This window comes from Elgaria multicarinata, chromosome 3 (assembly GCF_023053635.1).
Source record: "Elgaria multicarinata webbii isolate HBS135686 ecotype San Diego chromosome 3, rElgMul1.1.pri, whole genome shotgun sequence".
In the NCBI taxonomy this organism is placed as follows: domain Eukaryota; kingdom Metazoa; phylum Chordata; class Lepidosauria; order Squamata; family Anguidae; genus Elgaria; species Elgaria multicarinata.
This window is the reverse complement of record NC_086173.1, coordinates 10,860,514-10,888,339: the sequence shown is the minus strand read 5'-3', so window position 1 is coordinate 10,888,339 and position 27,826 is coordinate 10,860,514. Positions and strand designations below refer to the sequence as shown.

Genomic DNA, 27,826 nt, shown 5'->3' with positions numbered 1-27,826 from the left:
GCAGGGATCATGCTGCTGCCGACCCACAGGGAGGAGTGGGGCCAAGGAAGAAAGCATCTCATCAGCCAAGCATTACCAGGGTGGTGATGGACCCAACCACAGAGAAGCAGAAATTATCTTCAAGCCTCAAGAACCAAGTGGAGGTGCAAGACATGCAACAGGCAGAGAGAGTAAACATTAATTTTCAGCATATAGAGGCTTTTCAGCACTGGTGAAAGAAGCTCAGGTACTGCCCCTGTCCTATTTAACGTGTGCGATTGGTTTGGCTTCAGGGGCTGCTACACGGCACTTTCTGATTGCCAGCCAAGGCAGCAACAGCTCTACTGAAAACCAAGCAGGGAAAGGCAGGAAGCCAGCCAGCCAAGCCTGCCTCCACCAGATACATGGGCCATGGGGCTCTAGCCAGCCCCCTCGCCTGCCAGATGTTCACAGCTGGTTGTTTGTCACTCTTGACTCATCTGCACTACCTGCCAAAATCTGGAGAGAGATTCCAGCACAAACCCTGTGCCAATGATGTCAAACCTGAAAGCACCACCCACTACTGCATGGTATCGAATCGCCTACCCCAGAGCCCAGGTGACCTCCCAGGTGACCTGTCCATGGTGCTGAACAACATACAGCCCGAGGGAACCGCCATTGTATCTGAAGCAGGTTGAAGGCTGACTCAAGACCCATAAGATGTTGATTTGTCCTCAGCGGCTAGGCTGCAGCTAGTGATAGACCTTGGGGCCAAAGTCCAGGACCCCAAATAACCAGTCAGAGTGGCAAGTCATAGGGGCAGCAGCAAGCCGGCCTGGCATCAGCACCTGGGATGGCACAAGCCTGCTGGGCCCACCGGGACCGATGTTGCTCATCACAGCATCCTTTCCTTCTTAATTTTTAAAATGCATTCTAGTCAGAAGGACGCTAGCTGGGCTTATAAAGGCTAACAGATGCTTTTTAAAATGATTTTTACTTTACAATATTTCTATTACAAAACAATGCTTATTCCTCAGGGTTTCGCATCAGGACAGGCAGAAGCAGCAAATGTCTTTTTTTTCCCCTGTAGTCATGATGGTGCTACAATTTAAGTGAGTTTAACATGTGAAATTGCACAATCTCAGAATATTTCTGTTATTTGCTTTATTCTCAGTTGGCAAACAGCTTTTTTGTTTTGTTTTACTGTAACACATCAGGAATGTAGACACAGTTGCAAAGCAAGAAATGGTGAGGGAGAGAGAAGAGTAAAATCCCCACATTATTAATAGAGTAAATAATTGCAATAATTACATGCAGTTCACCATGCAACTGTGTGCTTTTATCCATTCTGCTGAATGCTATAGGTGTTTCAATTGCTGCTTTATTTCTGTAGTGCTTTGTTCAGGGTTCTTATTAAATACTGCCCTGAGAGTTTTTACACAAAATAAACCAATGAATGGTAATAGCGACAATAAGAATAACTATACAACAAATAATAATTATATCATTATGAATGGCAAACTTAAGAGTTTCAGAAGCAAAACAAATAAGCCCCTATACACATTTCAAGATTAGGGAAGCCAATGGAGAGGGAGGAGAGGAAGAGGCAAGGGTTACAAGGAACCCTATGCTGAAGAGGCAAGCCACTTGAATATTTTAATTTTTCAGCTATGCAAGCAACTGCAGAGGAAAGCTCCTGCAACCTGACCTCAGTTTTGTGTGTGGTTCTTCCCAGCTATGTGGACATATTAATTCATGGAATTATAGTTATAGAAGGTAAATACCACAGCACAGTTTTAATTTGGAAGCCTCTCAAGTGTGTCCCCCCCTCCCAATGTGGTGATTCTAGTAAGAAACTGCAGTGATAGTCCAGAACAAGTGACGCAGGACAATTTATGGCACTGGTCATAAACTGAATTGATATATGGCAATCTATGTATCTCTTTTCCATGTATAATAAAGGTTGGGGTGAAGGGCCCCTTGAGGCAAACTAGCCAGTGCATTCCTCCTGGATAGCTTTTTCTAGTGCTTTCATTCATCTCAATTGACACATCCATTGTATCAGTCTGGGACTCAATAGTGATGACGGTTTCTATGCATGTTAGAAAGACTTTTCTTTCACTTGGTATCTTGTAACTGTTGCTTTAAAAGAACAGAATTCTTGCTTGCAGATCTCCCTCTGAAAAGAGGCTCAAATCCACCAGTTTCGCTCACAGCATCTGGTGAAGTGGGTTGTAACCCATGAAAGCTCATGCTAATTTATCAAACTTTCTGAACAATTCAAAGAGTCTATATTTGTGCTACACATAATCCTTGAATTCATCCATCTCAGTGATTCTTTGGGCCTGTGGCTTCCACAGGGACCACTCTTACTGCAGTCCCAACTTTGCACATCTGGCATTTGGTTGCTATTCTAGCTGCTAATGCCAGAAATGCATGGAAATGTAAGAGAGGAGAACAAGACCACAGCCTTGTCCTTACATTATCAAGACCAGTGGCTATGTTCCGGCTGTGTGTGTCACTCTCAATCTCCACCCCACCCCCTTTGCTCTCATCCCATGGTTGCACCACAAGCAGGAGAGGGGGCTGTAGCTCAATGGCAGGAGGTGTCAGCTTCAATCCCTGGCATTTCTGGAAATAGGACTGAGAAAGACTCCTGTCTAAAACCCTGGAGAGTGACCACCACTGTAAAGCAACCTTCCCCAATCTGGTGCTCCCCCAGGCATGTTGGGTGGCAACTTTCTCCCAACCAAAGACTATTCTGGCTGGGGGTGATGGGGGTTGTAGTCCTCATCATTCCCAGAGCGACCCAGGTTGAGTAAGGCTGCTGTTGACAATACCCAGCTAGATGGACCAGTGGTCTGTGGGTATGTCTACATGAGGGGTTATCCCGGGGATCACCTTGGGATCATCCCTGTGCACCCACGTGATGCACAGGGGATCCCAGGGGCAGGTAGGGATGATCCCTCCCTTTCTCTGGGATAATCAGTATGGCTTTAATCCCGACTTTTCCCATGGTCTCGGGATCGTCCCAAGACTGTGGGACGTGTGTGCAGCCATCCCAGTTTCGTCCTGGCTCCGCGCGAGTAAATGCAAGGAGCCGGGAACTGGGCATGGGGCACAGAGCTCTTCAGAAGCTCCATGCCAGCAGGGGTGGGAGGTGAGAGTGGAATATTTTTTTAAAAACACCTTACCTTTTCGATAGCACACTTGTCCGCCCATCTTCAATTTTTAAAAATGGCGGACACAACATCCTCTTCCTCCCAAAATGTCATACACCATGTGTGGACTGAGGGGGCGGATCTCACAATCACCATATTGCAAGATCCTTCCCCTCCCCACCCTAGGTCTAGACATGCCCTGTGTCAGTATAAGGCAGCTTCCTTCAGTTCAGGTAACATTACCTAACTCAGAAACCAAACATCACCTTGAGTGGATTTCCTAATATTGGCATTAGCCACTGTGCCACCTTCAAAGTCTTCCCACGCCAAGGGAGTATCCAACTGGAGTGTTCCATTAACACAAATGATGTTGCACTAGCTGAAACTAGGTTTTGAATTATGCACAAGAGAAGAATCCAACTAAAGTAATGTTTGTGCAAGCGTGTTTCCGCTAGCGGTTGTGCATTACGCTGGGACAACCTGTTGCGCAACCTGTTAAACGTAACTCTTGCGCAACCCACTGTGCAACTTGTTGCACAAGCGTAATGGGCAACTGCTTGCGCAATGGAAAGAGTTGGCGCAGGTCCATTTGCGCTGGTGGGATGACATCACTGGATACTGCCCTGAGACATATCTAGAAGGCAGGCAGGCAGGCCTTGCAATTGCATTTGGCATGAAATCATCCTTTATTGTGTTTATGGTTTTCTTGTCAATCACCTCAAGCATTCATTGAGTAGAGGGGCAACTCAGAAATATTTTAATCCACATAGAATGAATGTAGCCTCCCTAATGCGGCCTGACCCCACATACAGGGAAAGCTGTGGTTGTAACTGCATGCTTAGGAGTATTAGCTGTCCTGGAATGAGGCCAAAGAACAGAACACAAGCAGCTGTGTGGATACTTGATTCCAGCCCTCCTTCTTGACCATGGCTTTGTATATAATGGATCAAAACAAACACAGATTTTTAAAAACATCCTCCACTCCACCCCCCAACAAATACTGCAGAAATTATGCAATGTAGTGTCTTCTTTTTATTCCTCTTTTCAAAAACTGTAGAAATTTTGGCAGAGATGGGGAGGAATGTAGGAGGGAGAGGCATGAAGAATGGGGAGAGATGAGCTATAGGGCCAGGGGTCAGGAAAACAACAACTATCCTCAGCAAAGAACTAAGAGATTCTCCAGAATCTGAAGTCCCATCAAAACCCCTGCTCAGTATAGATATAGGCCATTTCTACACCTAAGGATTATCCCAGGCAAATGGAGGGATTGTCCCTGCCTGCTCCCGGGATCCCCTGTGTATCATTTGCATGCACAGGGATGATCCCAGGACGATCCCGGGATAAATGGCTGGTGCAGACATGCCGATTGTGTCTGATATTTTATAAAATTCCTCTGCAACCATATTGGCCTAAGATATTGTATACATGGATAGGAGTTGTATCCAATGTTAGTCCTTCTTCAGAGAAGACTCGTTGAAATGAATGGTACTTATGTTAAACTAATATTGGAGATAACCCATAGATGCCAAGCTTCTCTATGCCAGATAGTCTAATTGTGTAGAAGGGAGAAAAATGGTGAGGAACACACCCAGGATATGACACTTTGAAAATGGTTTGAAAACTGTATATGGAGTGTATATCCTGGGCCCCAACCGGTGTCACTACTGTTATAAACTGTTGTAAAGCAGTAGTGTAGATCCTGCGTGGCAATCTTGTGAAAGTAAAGTACACATGTTTCCACAAATCAGCCACAGAACCTTCATGTGCTTAAGGACAGAACTATGGACTAAACACATTACTTCCGATGACAACAGTTTTGGACTGGGGAGATCCAGATTCATATTCCCATTTTTCCATTATGCTTATTGGTGACCGCGGGCCAGTTACTACCTTTCTGCCTAGCCTACTTCACGGGTTTGTTGCGAGGATAAAATGGGAGGGGATTAAGGACCACGTGCACCACCTTGAGCTCCTTGGAGGAAACGTGAGATACAAGTGTAAGAACAAATAAAGAAATTTTGTTTTCAAAGTGCCCACATATACGATCATAATCCTGCTTACAGCAACCCTGTAAGGTAGGTCAGTGTTACTATCTGCGTATTATAGAAGAGGGAGGGCTGAGAGACAGTGAACTTTCCTAAGGTAAACCAAGTGAGTTCATGGCAGAAGAATAAATTGAACTGGGGATTTCCTAGTTCACAGCTTGGTCTTTTAGTTACCATATTCCACTTGCTCTCACTAGAAGCCCTTCCCAGACCCCAGACCACCACCCCCACCTCGCTCCCCATCCAACTTCTGGAATCTCACTCAACTGCCTACACATTTTCAGCCTTTTGTCTGCAATAAAAGCAGCTAGAAACTTGAGGGGTTTTCTTTTTTTCTTTTTTTAAAAAATGAAAACAAATATTCTCAGGATGCTAAATTTGACATCAAATTCCTTTGGACTTGTTTGAGGGCTCACAGCTTATTTATTTCCATGAGTCACTCTGACATCAGTGCTGAAGTCAAACAATATTTCTTTTTTCAGTTCTAACTTGTGCTGCATACAGCTCGATTAAACTGAGTAACAACACTCCATCATTTCCCCACCTTTGTCATTACACACATCTTGGCTTTTTCAACCCAAGTGGGTAAGCTGTGGAAATACTGGGGCAGGATCTACACTACTGCTTTAAAATGATTTATAACAGTAGTGACACCTGTTGGGGCCCAGGACACACCCCATATACAGTTTTCAAACCGTTTTCAAAGTGTCATGTCCTGGGTGTGTTCCTCACCATTTTTCTCCCTTCTACAACATATGCATTTATCATCCATATTCCTACAAGGAACAACAGTAGAGGGGAGAGAGAACTCAGAACACGAAGTACATTAAAATAAGCTGACCATATGAAAAGGAGAATAGGGCTCCTGTATCTTCAACAGTTGTAGAGAAAGGGGAACTTCAGCAGGTGTCATTTGTATGCATAGAATCATAGAATCATAGAATAGCAGAGTTGGAAGGGGCCTACAAGGCCATCGAGTCCAACCCCCTGCTCAATGCAGGAATCCACCCTAAAGCATCCCTGACAAATGGTTGTCCAGCTGCCTCTTGAAGGCCTCTAGTGTGGGAGAGCCCACAACCTCCCTAGGTAGCTGATTCCACCGTCGCACTGCTCTAACAGTCAGGAAGTTTTTCCTGATGTCCAGCCGGAATCTGGCTTCCTTTAACTTGAGCCCGTTATTCCGTGTCCTGCACTCTGGGAGGATCGAGAAGAGATCCTGGCCCTCCTCTGTGTGACAACCTTTTAAGTATTTGAAGAGTGCTATCATGTCTCCCCTCAATCTTCTCTTCTCCAGGCTAAACATGCCCAGTTCTTTCAGTCTCTCTTCACAGGGCATGCAGCACCTGGTGAAATTCCCTCTCCATCATAACAGTTAAAGCTGCAGGAGACCTGCCTTCTTTTGAATCTGGTCATGGGCAGGGCTCCTGCAGCTTTAACTGTTATGATGAAGTGGGAATTTCACAAGATGCTGCATGCATACAATGACACCTGCTGAAATTCCCTTTTCTACACAACTGTTAAAGATACAGGAGCCCTGTCCTCCTTTCCATATGGTCACCCTAATTAAAAAGAATAAGAAAAAGTACTAACTGCAGTGCAGGTCTTGAGCAACCCTCATTAAAGAAAAGTCTTTTTAAAAAAAAAAAAAAAAAAAAAACAACCCTCCCATCTTCAAGCTATTTCAGATACTTTGGGTGAAATATGTCCTTTGCAGTTTTAACAATTTTATTGCTGTTTGGTTTATCATTGTTGTCTACTGGGTTTTATTGCTTTAATATGTTGTAAACTGTCCTGGAAACAATAGTGAAAAGTGGCATCATGATCTTTAAATAAAGAAATATTTAGGTGCAATAATACCTCCCCTCCCAAACCTGCTAATTCATGTGGAATGTAAAACATCAGAACAGAGATTGTCAGTTTCCCCTGCCTGGAGATGGGGTTTGTAGGTAACTGGTACTCTGATTCAGAGGGACAATAACCTAAGAACTGCAAGACCTTGAAGCACTCCAAGTCTTCCTTTATCGTTACTTCTATGGTATATCAACAGCAAAATGCACGTGCAAAATCAAGCAACTAATAGTTACAACGGCACCATCAGACCATTTTCTTCCAGAATCCCAAACAGTAGGCATTCAAGCAATCTGCATTTAATACGCCTGTATAGGAAAAGAGAAGAGGCTGAATGCACCATCCACCCTCTTGTGTGCAGACAAATTTAAGGGCCAGTGATCTCACTGTATTGCCAGATTTGCTCACCAAACAGATCACGGCATGTTGGTCTTGCGCTATAGCATCAAAACAAACAAGAAAAGGGGTGTGAACGCTAATTTAGATAGACAATGAGCCATCATTGGGCAGATCCACATAGAGGCTTCGGGACGCCCTGAAGGCGCTTTAGGGCACCCCGAAATCGATGATGTACACCCTACCTTAACCGTTCCAAGAAGAGGCGGAGGAGGAGGAGGAGGAGGAGGCCCCGCATCGCCCCTCGCAGGGATGGGATGAAGAGTTGCCGCGCCCGGCGGCTTCGCTGGGGAATCAGCTGCCGCCCACCTACCTGCCGGCCTCCTTTTGCCGGCGAAAGAGTCACCCGGGCCCACCCGGGTCGGAGAGCTCGGCGGTAGAAGCCGCCGGCGGCTTCTTCCGCCGAGCTCTATGACCCGGGTGGCTCTTTCGCCGGCAACAGGAGGCCGGCAGTTAGGTGGGCGGTAGCTGATTCCCCGCCGGGAGCAGCAACTCTTCATCCCATCCCCACGAGGGGCGATGCGGGGCCGCCGCCACCTCCTCCTCCTCCGCCTCTTCTTGGAACGGTTAAGGTAGGGTGTACATCATCGATTTCGGGGCGCCCTAAAGCACCTTCAGGGCATCCCGAAGCCTCTGTGTGGAACTGCCCCTGTATAGAATAGAGCGAAGGATCGTGCATGGCAAAGATTCATCACCATAACAAGGCAACAAATAGTGGAACAGCAAAACAAACACAGAAAGAAAAATGAAACTGAAAGATTTAGGTTGCTTCGGGTAACTGGTGCTAAGAATGTTATTTGTGGAAATAAAACCCCAAATAGAAATGCCTCATTAAAAAGGTTGTGTGGATATTGAACTACTGTTGAAGGTTAGGCATAATGACAACACTCCCTCCTCCCCAATACCTTACTGATCCTGGCAGCTTACAGAATGGGGATCATTCACAAATGGTGTCTAAACATGTGGTCTGTGGGTGACACCTGCACATCTCACTACTCTACGTAAAGGTGACAGATTTATACGATCTGAAGAGAAATCAGGGTATGTTAATGTGATTTTTTCTATATTATCCATTTTTAACTTACTTAACTTATTTATTTTAGTTTAACTTTTTATTTGTTTTTATTATGTCGAATTGTGATGGCTTATCGCTTTTAGCAAGTATAAAGTGTTGGTTATCACCTTTAAAGCCCTACATGATTTGGGTCCAGGCTACCTGCGGGAATCGCTTTCTCCCATACAATCCACTCCACACACTCAGGTCCTCTGGGAAGAATTTACTCCAGCCAACAAAAACAAGGCTGACAACTATTACTCAGAGGACCTTTTCTTCTGCCGCTCCCAGTTTGTGGAACGGCTTGCCCGGAGAGATTCATCAACTTAACAGTCTTCCAGAATTTAAAAATGCCATAAAGACTGATCTCTTCTGGCAGGCCTACCCAGTTGAATTTTAAGTTGCCTTTTTATGGCCTGAGTTCGATCCCAGCGGAAGCTGGTTTCAGGCAGCCGGCTTGGGTCGACTCAGCCTTCCATCCTCCCGAGGTCGGTAAAATGAGTACCCAGTTAGCTGGGGGAAAGGTAATAACGGCCGGGGAAGGCAACGGCAAACCACCCCGCTATAAGGCCTGCCAAGAAAACGTCAGTGAAAGCTGGCGTCCCTCCAAGAGTCAGTAATGACTCAGTGCTTGCACGAGAGGTTCCTTTCCTTTTTCCTGCTTTTAATGATGCACTGGTTTTAAACGTTTGAATTAGTTGTATATATTTTATGGTGCTTTTATTTCTGTTGTACACCACCTCGCTCCAGAGGGAGAGGGGGGTAACAAATAAATATATTATTATATTATTATTAATAAAGATTTCATTCATACTCTGTGTAAAGCTGGGGCAAACAGTGTGATGTCCATGGGTAGCAGTATAACCCCAGACATCTTTCCTGGTGCCTGCCAAGATGCATGTGTGTATATGTGAAAAAGAGAGAAAGAGAGGTGAGACAGATCATATGGGTCATAATCCAGAGTGGGAAAGAGATGGGGGGAATGTGGCCGCTGGCGGGGAGAGGGAAAGAGTTTGCGTTCTGTGAAATAAATACATTTCTGTTGGCATTGAACACTCTGGGTTCAAAGGAATTGTTTAGTGTGTTAGAGTGCATTTTGTGAACCGCCCAGAGAGCTTGTGAACCGCCCAGAGAGCTTTGGCTATTGGGCGGTATAAAAATGTAATAAATAAATAAATAAATGAAATAGAGCTCATATCCCACCTCTGCCTTGTACTCAGTCTTTGGGGCAGATCGCTTTTCTTTTGCTATGCCTCCCATGGCAGCCATTATGTGGTGGTGCCCAGGACAGTTCATTAAGCCCAATGTGCCCACACAGTGCTCCAAAGTTTGCGTACCCCTGAAGTAAAGTTCCCCTACAGATAATATTCAATGTGGTAGTGAGTAAAATGAAACAAGCAGCACCAATCTCCAAATGTCGCATAGACTGAGTGTGTTTCATGAAAATTCAACAGTGATTAATAGCAACAAAGTGGGAGACATCCATCTGAGAGAAAGAGAAAGAGAAATGTACAGGCACATATACATCTCTGCTCTTGACCACTGTTTGATGCCCGCAAGCTTGTTGCTACATGCATGCACACAAAGCACATCTCCCAGCAGCTGTCATCCAGAGCCATCCCTCCATCCCTGTGGCATTTCAGGTGCAGACACTGATCTCATCTGACTGAAAGGCCCCTCGCTTTCCCTCTAGCATGTCTAAGCAAGTCTCTGGCAACTTGGAATGAAGACGACAATGCGCCTTCTTGGTCTTAAAAGGTTTGGGGCATGTTCACTGTTGATGTCCTCCGCTCTGGATTAAACGTTGAGAGAGAACAGAGCCTTTTTTGTCTAACTCTGGATCCATTTGCCAATCCATTATAAAATGTCATGATATCATATTTTCACCCTTCTCCCCGCCCCCTGCCCTGCCCAGCTATGCCAGACCCATTTCAGATCTTGCAATAAACGGCCATAGCTAAATGGGGTGATATCCCAGGGCGATCCCAGAATCATCCCTGTGTGTTCACATGATGCACAGGGGATCCCGGGAGCAGGGAGAGATGATTCCTCCTTTGCCCAAGATTTCACCCTCCACTTCTAGCCCACTTTTTCCGCAGTCTTGCACTGATCCCGAAACCACAGAACATGTGGGTGGGTGTCACAGTTCGTCCTGGCTCCTTGTGAGTAACCGCAAGGAGCCAGGCATGGGCCACAGAGCTCCTCAGCAGAGCTCTGTGCCCATCGGGGGTGGAGTGGGAGGAGTGGGGGGAATTATTATTTTTTTAAAAAAAACTTACCTTCTGTGCACAAGCACTCGTGTGCTCCTTCTTCTTTAAAACAAACAAAAAATGGTGGCCGTGATGTCGCGCGCTGCGTGTAGACCAGTGCAACGATCTTGCAATCATAAAATCGTGAGATTATCACGGTAAAACCCACTGGTCTAGCTGAGGCCATAGAGGCCATGTCTTTTGCCACATGGGTGGGGAATCTATAGCTCAGTGGGTAGAACACCTGCTTTGCAAACAGAACGTTCCAGGTTCAATTGCCAGCATATCCAGGTAGGGCTAGTGAAGAATTCTGCCTGAAACCTTGGTGAGCCACTGTCTGTCAGTGGCAGCAATACTGGGCTAGACGGATCTGACTCAGTATAAAGCAGCTTCCTATGTAGCTCAGTGAGTTGCCATTCAACTACACCTCCCATCCTCCCTGACTGCTGGCCATGCAGTCTGGGGCTGATGGGAATTGGGAGTCCACAAAAACACCTGGAGGGACACTGAGCAACACTCCTGGTCTACAAGGTGAAGGGGAAACTAGTGGATTAGAGAACAATCCACTGGCAAGCTCTCCTCTTGAGGAACTGGCAAACTCTCCTCTGAGTTCCATCCAAGGGCAAAAGGGAAGCAATAAATTAGAGAAAGCCATAGAGCAAGGAACCTCAGTTAAGGCTTTCCTTCAGGATAGGCACCTCTGATATCCATTCCTTTTCAATGGAGCATTGGAAGAAATTCTCTGAAAATTCAAGGGAGAGGGAAAGGTAAGTCAGGAGATGCAAGGGGCTAGCTGGAAGGAAAGCTGGGTCCGGGCTTCTCCCGATCCCTTTCCTCCAGTTGTTTTCAATCAGACACATTTTCTTGCTCGTTTCTCCAGTAAAGCGCTTCTGCCAGGAGTGTCCCAGTGCAGCTGGGTGTGTGCAAAGGGGGCGGGCAGGACAAGAGAAGAAAGCTTCAGAATGGTTGAGCAAGCAGTGGGGAAAGGATGTTAATGCGTCGGAGAGAGATATGCTTGAATTATGCATTTCTGGACATGGATGAAGGCAGCTTAAGGGAAGGGCTGTAGCTCACTGGTGGAGCACATGCTTTGCAGGCAAAAGGTTCCTGTTTCAATCTAATTCCTGGCATGTCTCACTGTAAAGCCCGTGTGGTATACTGGTTAGAGTGTTGCACCGGAACTGGAGGAGACCCGGGTTCTAGTCCCCACTCAGCCAGGAATCTCACTGGGTGACTTTGAGCCAATCAATGACTCTCAGCCTAACCTACCTCTCAGGGTGGTTGTGGGGATAAAATGGGGAGAAAGACAACCACATACGCCACCTTGGGTTCCTTGGAAGAGCAAAATAAAATGCAGGATATACATGTAATAACAAATATAAAAAATTGAAGTCTCCAGGTAGGGCCGAGAAATACCCCTCGCTTAAAAGCCTGGAGAGCCACTGCCAGCCAGTGTAGAGTAGATGGGACCATAGGCTGATGTAGCATGAGGCAGCTTCCTAGGAGAGCATGTTAAATGCAGAGCCTGTCAACAGTCACAAGGACAAATTGACCATCTTGCATTCTTCTACCGAATACTTGATACTGTGACATTAACACCAGTAAATGTCAACAAGGACTGTGCGGTTATCGAATGCTCCCACTGGGTTATTGCTGAATTCCCAGACATTTGCTGCACAAATGCGAGACCGTCAGCATTCCCCTGGGCTTAACACACTCTGCACATTTGGACATCCACTGTAATATGCATCAGTGCCTAAGTGCGAGATACTGAGGTTTTCTACATGAGGGTGTTCATCTGCTGAATCTACTTTTAGTTTTGTTATAAAGAAATCAGAATTCTACACAAAGATTCTTCTTTTCCTGCTTTTCCTCTAGGTGACACTGTACTGTAGCAAAATAAGGGAATTTCACCAGGTGCTGCATGCATACAAATGACACCTGATGAAATTCCCTTTCTAATACAACTGTTAAAAATACAGGAGCCTTGTCCTCCTTTCTATATGGTCACCCTATTCCAAATGTTCTCTCAAGGGAAACTTATCTGGCACATAGTGTGATGTTTTTCCAGTACCATGTAAAATCGTCCCCGTCTCCCCACCCCCACTCCAAGGCTTTTAAATTTTTGTTGCTCTGTTTTATTTGGAAGTTGCTTTTACAGAATGTTAGTTTTACCCACCCACCACCCACCCCATTTTAATGTATTTGTTATTTTATGGCATTTTAAAGCATTTTTGTTAGAAGTTGATGATACATTTGGAAGGTAAAGCATGAATCTCAATAACAAACAGATAATATATATTGCAAGGTAGATCTTATAAGGTAGGTACCACCAGCATGGAGAAAAACACTCCTATTATTTGGGGACCAATGTAATAATAATAATAATAATAATAATAATAATAATAATATCTTAATATGACTTGCTGCTCTGGATACTCTTTTAAGTAGAAAAGTATTCAGTAGCTGCTATAAAAATCAGTGTTTAAAATACAGTTGCCAAATTGAAATTTAAGGGATCAATCAGGATATATTGGAATGACTGTCCATATGACTCACTGTGTGGGTGTTTGTGGGTGGGAGGGAGAATTATATGAACATGGCCATGTTTCATCTGTATTTCTATTTGCCTATCTGTCTGTGTTTGAGAGTCTACCACTTCTACACAGAGTTGGAGTAAGAATATGTACTTTGCTTTATGTTTGTCTAAGCTCTTCTCAGTAGGTGCCCATCTGCACTGTTCCCCGTTATCTTCATGGGTGTCTGTGAGAAAGGCAAATGGTGAAGCTTTTGCCCACCACCCCACCCCACCCCACCCTGCCTTTCACATTAGTCTTGTCATCAGCCCATGTGCAAGTGAGAACTTAGAAAGGGGAAAGAAGTATGGATGGATTCCTGGTTGTTTTCTTTATTTCTTGTCATCAAACACCCACAGTTCTACCCTGATTTTCCACAGTGTAGTTTCCAGAGCAGCCAAGGTTAATAATTGAAAAACACCATTGAGAAAGAAAATATAGCAACCACATTTAAAAAAAAAGGTTGAATGAAAATAAACACAAGAAATGTATAAAGTGGCAGGAGAATTAGACAGCAGATAAAAATAACAGAGCAGGGAAACAATTCCCATGCTACCTCCCACCAAACGCCTGTGTAAACGAAAACAGATTTAGGTTGGCGCCAAAAGGAAAGAAGAGTCTGAAGACGCAATCCACTGGGGCCAATGCTGAGCTTCAGTGGACCTTCAACATGGTGCCACCAATTGGTGGTGGGGGGGATCCCATTGCTAATATGGACCGCAGCTCAGCTTTGCTGATGCCCCTGCCACTATCAAGCCCCCTGCTGCTGCCACTACCACCAGTCATTCCTCCACCCCTGGACATGCTTACCCAACTAGGGGCGGCACTTTAAATGGTGACTGAGCTTCAAAGTGGCTCTGGATCTGTGGTGGGAGACCACAGTCTTAGATTCCTCCAGATGTAATGCCCGACATTGGGCATTTCACTTTGGACAATCCAAAACAGCAGCTGCAGTTAAGTGGCAACTTGACTGCCACCCAAAAGTGCTGCCTACCAAATAAGGATTTCCAGATGGAGGGGGTGAGTGACTGGTGAGCCTACAACACTGGGTGGGGTCCACAATGGCAATGCTGGATGGGGAACCAAGGGCTGGGTAGGCAGCAGCCATAGAGGGCCCTACAGTTGCCCCAGTACGCCAGGTGCTGGTGCTGGCTTGCATTCTACAACAGAAGAGGTCCTCTCCCTGGTAGCCACCAGCTTCAATTGTGAATGCAGGTGTAACATAGAGCAGGACCTTGAATGATGACCTTGGCAAACTGGAAGGAGGAAGTGACCAGTCTCCTCATACAGGAAAAGGTGATCTTTCAGAGAGAGAGAGAGAGAGAGAGAGAGAGAGAGAGAGACAGTTCTAAGCTGTGTAGGGCTGTATAGGTCAACACCACCACCACTTTTTAATGGCCCAGAAAGAAATTGGAGGCTAGTAAAGACCTTTAAGCACTGGAGTAATACATTCTGTGTGGCAAGTCCCAACTCACAACCTACTCACTGTATCTTATATACTGAGCTGAATTCTCTGAGTACCAACCCTTATGCATCCATGCACTAGAGGAAAGTATCAGTAGGTTTCCAAGAACGCCACGGTTTGCAGAAGTACCTTTTTCTTTTCTTTTTAAGAAATCTATTTATTGATTTATGTCATTTCTAATCCATCCCATAATGAATGTTCTCTGGGAGGATTATAAACTAAAATGCCATGGAACAGTTACAAATATAAATTCAATGCAAATATTTTAAAGAATCAAATATAATATAATGCAAAACGATGAACAGCACTGAATAGATATAAAACACCCACAAAAACCTAGAACTTGGTCTCTAGAAATCTAAACGGGGGGACAAAAATAAAAGCCCAATGGGGTGTAGCATACTCAGTGCCCATAGAACATGGGTTGACTGATGGGGGTGGAACAAAACCAGGAGGTGAGAAATAGGAATGGAATGGAGGGCACTCCAAAGAGAACCACTCCACCGCATTTTATTGCAGAACTCACTTTTTCAACTTTTGAACAATCAGAAATTTCTGAACACTGTTGCACACAATATAACCATGCAGGTATTCGCAAGAGAGCAGCGAGAGGTTTCTATGGCATGTATCCATACTGAACATGTATTTTAAATCATTCATTTTAATCATGTAACTTTTGTTGGAATGGTCTATTGACTGCAATAAATTGTTGATGCACTATAAATTATATTTTAAGCGTGTTTAGCACAGGAGTGATCTAACACCAATCAGCCCTCGCTCAAACTGGTCGATTAAAGCAACCTTCCCAAAGCCTGCTGTAAGGAATAGCCAGGGGAAAGTGAAAGTGATCCCTTTCTGCAAATGATTATGTTCCCCCATCAAGACGTTATATGCCCAACCCAGATGCTTTACCCTGAACGTTTCTTAGGTGGGTAAATATTTCATTCTTTAGGCACACATTTTCCAGAGTTAAAATGAATTATCACAGGTTATATTCATAAACTAAATGGCTTTATGGAGCCATTTGATCTGTTACTGCTTTTAAAAAACAAATGTCTGCATCATTATATACTAATAGCGAACTCATTCTGCAAGTGTGGATCTTTAAAACAACACCATCCATTCACAAGAGGGAGGTCTATTGGTGAAACCTTAAGGTTTGCAGAAGTACCAAAAACACTTGGGGGGGACATAAAGTGTGTGTGTGGGGGGGATCCAAAGCAGCCCAGTGAAGACTGAACATGCTCAGCTACAAGACACACTAATGTTGGGAAGGGGGGGGGCTGAAAACCCAGGAAGGAGAGGAAATGGAATGGAATACATTGGCAAAGGCTGAGTGTGGCTGGCTGGCAACCAAAATCAAAACACTCCCATTCACACTCACAACCCAAATAGAACACTCCGCCCTGCCAGATTTTATTGCAGATCACACACACACAGAGAAGATCACTACCTTTTAACGTGGAATTAACTCATCATAAGCTACTGACTTTTCTTCTACTAGGTGTGAGGAGGTAAAGCTGGTTAAAATATATTAAGGCTTAATTAGTCTGCAATTAGGGATTTAAAATATGTGTTCCTAGGGAGGAAACTCTGAGGGGAATCCACAGGGATGAAATAATGTTGGGGCTGGAAGTCGATTGAAGGAATGTTAATCGATTAGTCATATCAGGTATAGTTGATTAATCTATCAGTCACCCTTTTACATATGGATGAAGCAATATTTCTGAAGCGAGAGACACATTTCCTTTGTTTTTAGCTGATACAGAGGCACAGTGCAGCTCTCTTATAAGAGGCATTATCTCCAATGAAAGAGAGAAAGAAGGGAATGTCTTTTTAAAGATGTGTATATAAAATCACAATCTTTTAAGATCACTTAAAAAGTGTGATTTTTTTTTCCTTTTAAGAGAAAACCGCAACACAAGTGAACTGAATAAACTAATTGGTTAAAATTATATTTATTATTCTCATTATCGTCATAAAGCTGTGGGGCAGGTTGCAGGTAGGTGGGTGAGAGATGCATGACCCACAAAGGGATCACAAATGCTGAGGGAGGGACAGGATCCTAAGGTAGGTGGAACTTCCCTCATTGCACCGGCCAAGTCATGAGTGGGTTAAACGTCCCCGAAAGAGGACCCTGCCTAGTTCACATAGGATTTGGTGGCGTGCATGAATGCCACACACACACACCACCCAACCATCACAGTTCTACTGCTCTATCACGTCAATCAGGTTGGGAAGAAGAGCTTCTTCTGTTTTCTTCTGAAAACAGAAGGGCGGGGGGGGGCTCTTCCGCTCCTCTTTGAATGCCAGTGTTGGCATTAGTCCTTCCCAATTCACCCACTTCTTCGCAGGCAGCCACGGGGGCACTCAAGGAGATGGAACAGGTGGCTGGTGAGCAGAGACCGAACCCAGGGCGGGTCGGTCTCAAAACAGCTTGAGAAACTCGGGCCACAGCTAGACCTAAGGTTTATCCTGGGATCATCCAGGGTTCGCCCCTGCCTGAGCACTGGATCCCCTGTGTGCTATGGCCTCGGTCTGCTCCGGGCTGGTGCTGCCCAAAGGACATCGCGCGAACACTGAAATGGGAGCAGCCCGATGTGCTCGGCGCTGTACCCCGATCACGCTCTCCGAGAGCATCTGAAGCAGCAGCACCGAGTGACACCGCTTTCCTGGTCCCCTTGGCGAACCCTCACTCCGTGCGCGGAAAGCCACCCCCCCCCCGTACCCCGGGGCCGAGCTGGCGTCCTTACCTGCCCTCGCCCGGGGAAGCGCACGCAACAGGAGGGCCAGGAAGCAGATCAGGTGGCCCCGGAGTCCCGCGAGGCTGGCCGGCCTCGCCGCCATCCTCACTCAGCGCTTGGCTCCGCGGCTCTCGAGCAGGGGGGCTCCCGGCTCGGCTCGCAGCGGACTCCGAGGCGAAAGAGCCGCCTGGCCCCGCCCTGCCGCCTCCCTCCCTGCCTGCCTGCCTCCCTCCCCTGCTCGCTCAGACGAGGCGCAAAGACAGCCCCGGGTGAGGCGCGGGGTTGCGGGGTGTGGGGGGACGATCTGCGCGAGGCGGGGCGCGCGAAGGGGTTTCCCTGACCCGGACGCAGCAACGCTCAGATTGGCTGTGTGGGTTGGAGGGGGAGCGGGGAGGATGCCGAGCCCTTTTCATGGAGACTTGGATCTTGGCCTTTCCGCTGGCACCCATCAGCAGCAACATGTAACACAGTTTAACTCTCTCTCTCTCTCTCATACACACACACACACACACGAGTCAAAACAAACATTATTTCAAAGGCATCCCTGCATCTTAAAAGGTTGTCACACAGAGGAGGGCCAGGATCTCTTCTCAATCCTCCCAGAAGTGCAGGACATGGAATAGCGGGCTCAAGTTAAAGGAAGGCAGATTCCGGCTGGACATCAGGAAAAACATCCTGACTGTTAGAGCAGTACGACAATGGAACCAGTTACCTAGGGAGGTTGTGGGCTCTCCCACACTAGAGGCCTTCAAGAGGCAGCTGGACAAGCATCTGTCAGGGATGCTTTAGGGTGGATTCCTGCATTGAGCAGGGGGTTGGACTCGATGGCCTTGTAGGCCCCTTCCAACTCTGCTATTCTATGATCTTCTTCATTTTTAACTCTAAATAAAGTGGAGGGCCCCTGATCCAGATTGGGACCCTTACTTGGAAGAGGAGGTAATATAGGGTCTTTTTTACTCTAGAGTATGTGCGGGGGCCCTGATCCAGTTTGGGACCCTCACCTGGAGTGTGGGTTGTAGGGTCAGATTTACTCTAGAGTAGGTAGAGGGCCCCTGATAGTGGGGGAGGCTGGGGTGAGGGCAGTTTTTAAGATACACACTCACAACTTCGTGCTTAGCCCCACTTCACACTCTCTCAACACACATTTTACACACTTCCCTACAATAAGCTGCTTCTCTGAACTGCCAGTCCCTCCCCACCCCATCACAAAGTTTACTTGAAAGTCAGTCTTGCTAAGTTCCATGGAGCTGTGCACACAAGATCAATGCACACCTACTAAGGAGTAAAGCCCCATAGAACTTTTTGGAAACTGCACTTCCCAAATACAGTTGCCTAAGAACATCATCATAACCATTGCCTATTTATTTGCATGCTGCTTTCCCACAAAATTGGGCCCAAAGCAGCTCATTGCGTAACAAAGGAACAATAATAAATATAATTCACACCATATCAGGATCAGCCCGTGGAACCCTTACAACTTACAAGCACGTTCCCTGTCTGCAAAATAGCATCACTTTCTTTCTGAATGAACAGGTCTGCCGGGGCTCAAGGCTCCTTCAAAGCCATCAAATTTGTCCTGGCATCCCTTACCCCAGTCATGCATATGTGGGGGCTAAAGGGCTGGCCCTTCCATTAGGAAGAGTGATGCAATTGCCTCAGGCAGTAGATGCTGGGTTGTTCTTCCTGAACTCCCTCCCTCTTCCTCTCTGTTGAGGGACAGAGCTGTGTCCCCCTAAATTAGTTGGCTGCCTCAGGTATGATGGAGAACATTATCCTTCTCCTCAGGCAGCAAAACATCTTGAACCAGTCCTGTGGGGCTGGTCTGCAGCTTCTTCGTGTATAGGAAAGAAAGGAAGGAGACTTTTTCTGCACATGCCCAATGGCACTCCCCCCTCCCATTATTAACCTATCTGGCACCTCGCATATCTTGACATCAAAAACAGATTCTAAGTTTGCACCCTGGAGGAATCCGAACTCAGATCTTGACCTACGGAATCCCCTCTCTTTCACAAAATCCATACACACCACTGAATACAACAAGCAGCCCATCTCCACTTCACAGGTGGAAAAATTGTGTTTCCTTATCTCTGCCCGTGCATTTGTCCCGCGTTATTTCTTCTTTCAAAAGAGGACGTAAGCAACGTGCATGTGGGCCATTCAGTGGGCCATTTTATTGCACTGCTTCTCCTGCACAGAGCAGGAGATAGCGGCAAGTTCCATCTCAAAAAATAAGCCAGACTTACTGGGTGGTTTTTTGGGTTTTTTGTTATGCAGAGAAGGCTAGAAAGGGTGGGAGCCGCACGGGGACGAAGGTGACATTGTGAGAAGACCTGCAAAAATCTGTGAGTGCCCAGCAACGAGCGTGTAATAAAACACTTGTCTGATGATGCCCAGAATCCCTTTCTCTCTGTGAGAGGCATACATCCACACACAACAGCACTCTCCCTCGCTACACACAGGCTATAGCACAGTGGCAGAGAAAGCATGCTTTGCATGTACAAAGTCCAGTCCCTGGCATTTCCAGGTAGGGCTGGGGAAAGAAACTCTCTGGAGAGCCATTCTTGGTCAATGCAGATAATTCTGAGCTAAATACCACCCCGCCCTGGTCTCTTGGAATAAGGCAGCTTCCTGGGTTTACTAACATTAGCCAGCTTTGGCTGCTTCCCAGATCCTCAGGAGCAGATGGGCAGTACTGTGGAGGTACCAGGGAAGAGTTGGAACACCAAATTATGGTCCTAAGCCCCAGGTTGTGTATTGGTGGAGGTCAGGCCAACTCCAGGGGGTGTCAAGGTTGGGCGTTTGCTAGGGCTGCAGGACCAGCAATGAGCCAGTCTTGACACTCTCACTTTGCACAGAGCACTCAAGAAGGAGAGAAATATTTGCACACCTTGCTTCTTCCAGGTTAGGGGGTGGGGAGTGAGGGTGCCTTTCCCAAAGGCTTTGAAAACCTTGGAGCTGGTGTTGACGGAGGTACAACATTAGCTCACTTTAACTTCTGCATGTTGGGACACGGGGCTAAGAAAGCTGGGGAATGAAAGTTATGCTATGTAGCCCCCTCCTCTTCCTCTGTGCTGCTCTGGCCCCTCTCTGGGTGGGACATACAAAGGCAGAAAAGAGAGCAAGAAAAGAAAGTCCTGCAGCCCCAGGCACGGCTGGTGAGTCATGATGCCTGCACTGACCTACGGAGGCTCCACTCAGGAACCATCTGCTGGGCTTCTTATTCCTTCAACCCACCCCATCTTGCAATCAGCAACTCTGAATCTTTCTGTCCCATCAGTGCTTCTCCACTCCTCCCAAGAATCAACACTTCTGATATCACTGCTGATCAACATGTTTTTATCATATGATTTTTGACTTGCAGCTTGGAGCATCTCCAGCTCAGCTCTCTGGAGGTTCTTAAGATTTAACCTTCATCAAGTATTGTTGCATCCAGGCGGGTGAGTGGGGTGGTGGCTTTCCCCAGTATAGTTTTTGTTAGGGCTGTGCATAGACTCAAATCTGAAACCCTGAATCCGAAGCGGATTGGGGTGTTTTGGACCCTTCTGAACTGGATCCAAGGCAGTTCGGGCAAAGGCCGAGGTGGTCCGAAGCCAAAGCCAATTGGCTCCAAAGCTTTGGGCCGCCTCAGCACTTTGGAGCCAGCACCAGGGGGCCCCACCCCCACCTGTCTCCTTACCTGCTGCCTCTGTCGCTGCCACCATCTTTCTTCTGGCACCTTTCTGCCGCTGCCGAAAATGAAAGGGAGTAGGCCGTGTGATTTTAAGTTATCGCACGGCCTACTCCTTTTCATTTCCGGCAGCCCCAGAAGCCACCAGGAAAAAGATGGTGGCGGTGACGGAGACAGCAGGTAAGCCCCCTTCCTCCCTTCCCCACTTACCTGTGTCTGCCACTGCCGCCACAAGCCAGCAGTGGTAGCGGCGGACCCAGGTAAGCCCCCCTTCCCCACTCACCTGCATCCACTGCTGCTGCCGCTGGCTTGTGTCCAGCGGCATCTACTACAGGTTGCTGAAGGCCGGCTTGCATCCAGCAGCTTCAGGTCGAGGATGCTGAAGGCTGGAAGCAGGCCGTGGCCTGCTTCCAGCCTTCAGCATCCTACAGTAGATGCCGCCGGACGCAAGCCGGCACTGAAGCCGAGACAAAATTCAGACCCTCAGAGGTGACTCAGAGTTTTCTGGGTTCTGGCTGCACAGCAGGCACCCAGAAAACTCTCCCCACTTACCTAGTGCCTCTGCTATCTGCCGTTGCGGATGGTGGAGGCACCAAGTAAGCCCCCTTCCCCACTTACCGGCTTGCGTCGGGGCTGCTTCGGGGGCTTTGGATCGGCCTCCAAGGCAGATTGGGGGTCCGTGCACAGCCCTAGTTTTTGTTGTATCAACACGCCCTAAGGCCCAGTTGTTATATGTGCCTCAGGCCCAGCAACAGCATAGCACAACCTTCCCCAACCTGATACCCTCCAGGTATGTTGGAATACGACTCTCATCATGCCCAGTCCGTGTGGGAATTAGTCATGCCAGTTGAAGCTGTAGATAGAAATTGTAATCCAATGCACATGAAGTGTGCCAGATTGGGGAAAGCTGGCATAGCGCATAACATCAGTGCTGCCTCCAGGGCAGAGTGGAATGCATCACAATGAGCCGCAAAAGTAGGAGAGGGCCCATGGTAATAAGACCATAGTGCCATCTCTCTCCCCCTGTGTGTAAGTGTGTGTGTGTGTGTGTGTGTGTGTGTGTGTGTGTGTGTGTGTGTATATATATATATATATATATATATATATATATATATATATATATGTCTGGGTTGTGCATATATATACACAGACAGCCAGAGCTTCAGCTATAATGTGGTATAGAAATTAGGGCTGTGCACCGCCTTGGTCCGAGGCCCCGAACCTGAGGTGAGGTGGGCTGGTTTGGCCCACCTCGCCTATTTTCTGAGGCTGTTCCGGCTCAGCTCAAGGAGCCCCAAAGCCAAAGCCAATCGTCTCTGAAGCTTTGGGGTGCCTCGGTCTGCTTCGGAGCAGCACTGGGCGGTCCTCCTTACCTGCTGCCATTGCCACCACTGCTGCCACCTCCTCATCACTCCTGCCGGCTTCCAGCATCAGATGTCAGTAGAACGAGGCCTCACAACATTTTTGAGATATTGCAGGGGCTCTGGAAATTAGTACCTCTCTGGCCACCATAGTTTGTGGCCACCTCTATGACCACAAACTATGGTGTCCATAGAGGTACTAATCAGCAGAGTCCCCATGATATCTTAAAATCATGTGTGGCCTCGTTCTACTGACATCCGGCGCTGGAAGCCAGCAGGAGCATCGAGGAGGAGGAGACGGCGATGCCAGCAGGTAAGCAGGGAAAGCAGGGATAGGGAAGCTATTCTGGGTGCCGGCTGCACAGCCGGTACCTAGAAAAGTCCAAGTCACCTAGGAGGGTCCGAATCTCGCCTTGGCTTCAGCACCGAGGCGAGTCAGGCAACCCCCAAAGCACCCCGAAGGCAAATCAGGGCTGCTTCGGGGGCTCCGAACCGGGCTCCAAGGTGAATCAGGGGGTCGGTGCACAGCCCTAATAGAAATCTATGAATGAATGAATGAATGAATGAATGAAAGAAAGAAGTGAGTGTACAATAATAATAATAATAATAATAATAATAATAATAATAATAATAATAATAAATTAATTTCTTACCTACCTCTCCCTTTGGATCGAGGTGGGGAACAACATTAGTACAACAAATCAACACATCTTAAAAATCGTGTGTTTGTGTGTGTGTGTGTGCCTATATCTATCTGCATATGCATATATTTTTATTTATTTTAGTATTACATTTATATGCCGCCTTTTTTCCTCAGCTTGCATAGTACTCTTCCTCCTCTCCATTTTATCCTCACAACATCCCTGTGAGGTAGGTTAGGCTGAGAAAGAGAAATCGGTCAATAGCTAGATAGCTAGATAGATGAGCCCTGCTCCTAGCAACAGAACACAGAAAGGTAACAAGTGAAGCCTTTCCTACAATTAATTCCCATGGCAGGACAAGCTTCAGGTACTTAATATCTACAGGCAGGCCATGGTTTAAGGCACAAGATCAAGTCCAGGGGAAGAAACGTGGCAACCTTCTAGGGCAAAAGGCTATCCAGTGCCATGCTCCTTTTTGCAAAGCAGGACTATTCACACATTACTTCTCCTCGGATCAGAGAGAGTGTCCCAAATGAATGGCTGTGATCAATCCCACTTAGTTCTGCTCTGATTTGCTGAGTGCCTTTGCCGGATAAGGCAGCAAGAGCAGGGGGGGCTTCCCTGCCCCCACTCAGCTTGGGCAAAACTTTGGCACATGCTGTTTTATGTTTGTGGTGCCTTCTGAACCTGCTCCAAATGTCACTTCAGCCTCTTCTCAGATGGAGTCCCATTAGGAAGCCTGGACACAGCCCGAGAGAGTGGCCTTCCTTCCCACAGAGGCCTCGTGGAAGTTTTTTTTTTGTACAGAAAGGCCAGGACAACAGGAAGGCTGGGCTGGTTCCAGCCCGGGGGCTGAGGGATGTTACTCCAGATACAGCTGTAAATATTTGCTGGGAACTTAAAATCTGGGTCAACAATTTCGGAGCTGAGCCAGTGACTCATACCATGAGGCAACAAAATGACTCAAGCAAGAGCCCCAAGGACTTTGGGGGATGAGGAGGGAGAGGGAAGAACGGCTGCAGCAAACCCCAGAGAGAGGGCAAATCAATTGCCCATTATGCACACACACCCTCAATCTGCACAGTTAGGTCTCTTCCTCTCAAAATGAGCAGTGCTTTATGGCAGAGATGGGCAGAAGGTATCTGAATCCCACTTCAATGGTGATAGAAGAGTGTCCTCAATCACAGGGATGGACACTAAGAAGATCTCCAGATGTTCTGGATTCAACTCCCGGAGGCCCTTGCCAGCATGGCCGGTGGTCAGGAATGCTGGGAGTTGAAGTCCAAAACATCTGGAGATCTACTTTCTGCCCCACTCCTGCTTTATGAGGTCCTATGTCTCAGTGTGACATGAGAGGGGGCATAAGTGGAAAAAGGTGAAGTTCCCACCTGGCCATCGAGTGGGGGAAAGTAGGAAAGGCAGCCTTACTCTACAAAAGGGTGAGACAACCAGTTCAAGCAGAACAAAGAGTAGCAGATGAATCCATGCCACAGAATGTGCAGAGAACAGGCCATACAAAGGCATACACCTTAAAACAACAACAACACTACGCCATGTTTTACGCAGGTCTGATCTCTCTGCTGCTTCTGCAGTGTAGCAATGTCTTATGTCTCTGCTCTGTTCTCTGATTTTAAGCTGACATAACAAAAACTCACAAAATGTTACGTACCAGTGAAATTTCTTTGAATTCTGATGGAATTTGTGTGGGTGTGTACTTTTCCGGATGGGAAAAACAGTCTGCATCAGGCAATGAGCAGAGGACACCTGACAATTCACAAAACACAAATGGTGTGGACTGTTCATGATCCTTATGTCCCTAGTGGCAATGGAAGGAGATCTTCTGACTTTAAAATCTTCATCTTCATCATCATCATCATCTAGGAGGGCCTCCTTCAATTTTGATCAGACCAACATCACATTGAAAATAGAGTTGTTTTTGTTTTGCTTTTTTTTTTAAAAAAAAAAAATTGAGCTGGTAGAATGTTCCAAGCGAAAAAAGAAAAGAGAGGCAGACAACTGAAGTACAAAAGCTATGTCCAGATATAAGACATTTTTTTTAAAAAAATGGACTTTGGGACTGCTGATGGAGTAGTCCGACATATTTGGATGGTTGATGGAATTTTAAAAATTAATAGCAATACATCCATTTCCTCCCAATTCCCTACTTAATTGAAACTGGCCCTGTGTGTCTGATCCCAACTGAGCCTAGCCAGGTCAGGTTATTTTCTCTGTTCTAATCTCAGAAGGGCTTGGACTATTGTGGGAGTGTATTGCCATCTAGTGACAGAACCAAAAAACAACAACAATCCCAAAACTATTTTAAGCCAACTAAAAGAGTGCTGATATTGTTCGAAATAAAGCACTTATTTAAGCACTTGGATAAAGCCATATCCCTCCCAGAACATGCAAAATGTCATTCATCTATGGGAAATACAGTTAAAATCTCGGGGGGGGGGGGGGGGGGCTGACACCTACCAAAGCTAATAGAAGCCATTTTGCCAGCCCCAAGCAGTTATGAAGCGCACTGGGTGACTTTGGGCCAATCACTGACTCTCAGCCTAACCTACCTCACAAAGTGGTTGTGAGGACAGAATGGAAAGGAAGACCATGTAAGCCCCTTGGGATCCTTGCCAGAGGGTAAAGGTGGGATATAAATGTCCTAATAAATAAAATAAAATCTGAGGGCTGCACCCTCAGGATCTCCTGCAAACCACAGAGGGGCACACCCCAGGACTCCTTGTAAACTGCAAATTGCTGTGGGATCATAGCAAGCTCTATTGCTCAAACTGAACACCACTTTGGTCTCCCAGTGCAATTCCACTTTAAAATTGTAATGCTCCCATGCACCTGCTTGAGTTGCTTGGTGCATTCAGGCTGGGCCTCTACAGGGCTGCCGCTTATTAATTTTAATAGGGAGAAGAGACTGTTCTTCTGGAAGCCAAGAGCTGGTCATCCTTACCACAACCCTGTGAAGTACGTCATTCTAGTACCCATTCTATAGACAGTGAATAGAGGGAGAGATAGGAGTGACTTGCCACCCAGCAAGCCCATGGACTGAGTTGGGATTTCAGCCAGGACCAGCACTTTCCACAGATTAATATATGTCCTATGTTCTGGCACTAGTAAGCTGGTACCAGAACATAGGAGACATTGGGCCAGGGCCAGCTCCAGGTTTTTGAGCGCTCTTGGCCAAGACATCCTTAATAGGGCCCCCTCCCTCAGTGAGTCTACTTTTTCTCTGCCCTTGTCACCAGCTGCTATTGTGCCTCCTCCTCTTTCTCAGCATTGCTGCCACTGGCTTACTTGATAGGTAGAGAGCCCGTGAGGAAGTAGGCTGTGGCATCTACTTCTCCTCCTTCTCACCACCACTGTTAACTGGGCCAGATTAAGAGGTGGGTGAACAAGCAGGTAGCCATAGTGAAGAGGAAGAGTAGATCCATGGGGTTCTTGGCAAGTGGCCAACCATGCCTATCTTTGATGCCAACCCTGCATGGAGCAGTAGATCATCATTTCCCTAAAGTACATCCCTCACCCATGAAGCCCCCGCTCCCATTTCTCCCAGAGAGCTCCCTGCAATTTCAGGCAGCTCAGGTTTTCATCTCCCTCATCCTCCCCATCCACACTCAGAATTTTTAGGACATCTGCTATATTTCAGAGCATACATGTCGGGCTTCCCTAGTTCCACTGAGAGCCTCAGGTAAATTCCCAATTCTGAGAGCGTAGAGAACCCCTATTTTACAAAAAATTCTGACATAAACCCTCATTTGAAACTACTGCCCTTCATTTGGATCCTGATTCTCCCACATTTACATTACATAATAGCACGCCCTTGTTCTCCGGATTCATTCATCTGATTTGATTAATACTACACCCCTGGTTTGGTATTCACAATTGCTGATCTGCATTATAGAATCCTCAGGTTATCTGAAGGATTGCCTCCTCCCATATGTATCTGTCCGGACCCTAAGATCATCCTCAGGGGTCCTTCTCCGTGAGCCCGTGCCAAAGGAAGTGAGGCAGGTGGCTACGAGGAGAACCTCTCAAGCTTCCTAGAGAGGTTCGCCTGGCACCTATTTGTACTCTTTCCAGTGCCAGGTGAAGAACTTTTTTTTATTTTCCCAATATTTTAGCAATTCACTAGCCCAGTCTTTTAACTCTGCTGTTTTAAATCTGCATTTTTAAATCTCTGCAATGCTGCTTGGTTTTATTCTGGTTGTACTTTTGTATTGTGGGTTTAAGCTTACATATTATATTTTAGGCTGTACTTGTGGTTTTAATTTTTGTGAACTGCCCAGAAAGCTTTGGGTATTGGGTGGTGCAGAAATGAAATAAAAATAAATAAATAAATAAATAAATAAAGTCATTCATAAGCATGAATTGAGAAAGCATGCTTTTAAAAAATGAACAATTATGATGGCCATTCATACAGTGTTTTCTGTGTGTTCTAAAGGTTTCACACACAGTGTATCATCAGGCGTTACAACAACCCTGCAAGGTAGGACAGCATTATTATCCCCATATTACAGATGGAGGGATGAGGCTGAGAAAGCATTACTTGCACAAAGCCACTGTATGTTCTTGGCAGAAGCAAAATCTGAAGAAGGGGCTTCCTCATTCATCAAATACCCTTTTAGCCACAGCACTCTTTAGCCATCTTACTT

At 46.5% G+C, this 27,826-nt stretch overlaps 1 protein-coding gene across 3 annotated transcripts in view; it reads right to left on the bottom strand.

The window, feature by feature from the left end:
* Positions 1-27,826, bottom strand: part of COL5A3 (collagen type V alpha 3 chain) — a 162,955-nt gene that overhangs the window by 132,531 nt on the left and 2,598 nt on the right. For 2 of the 3 annotated variants that reach the window (XM_063119272.1, XM_063119274.1), the window contains exon 1: positions 17,506-17,658. The exons of the other annotated variant lie outside the window; for it this stretch is intronic. In XM_063119272.1, coding sequence (XP_062975342.1) covers positions 17,506-17,599 — 94 coding nt within the window. In that variant the 5' untranslated portion in view covers positions 17,600-17,658. Of the gene's footprint in view, positions 1-17,505; positions 17,659-27,826 lie in introns of those variants that run through there. 3 annotated transcript variants of the gene reach the window in all.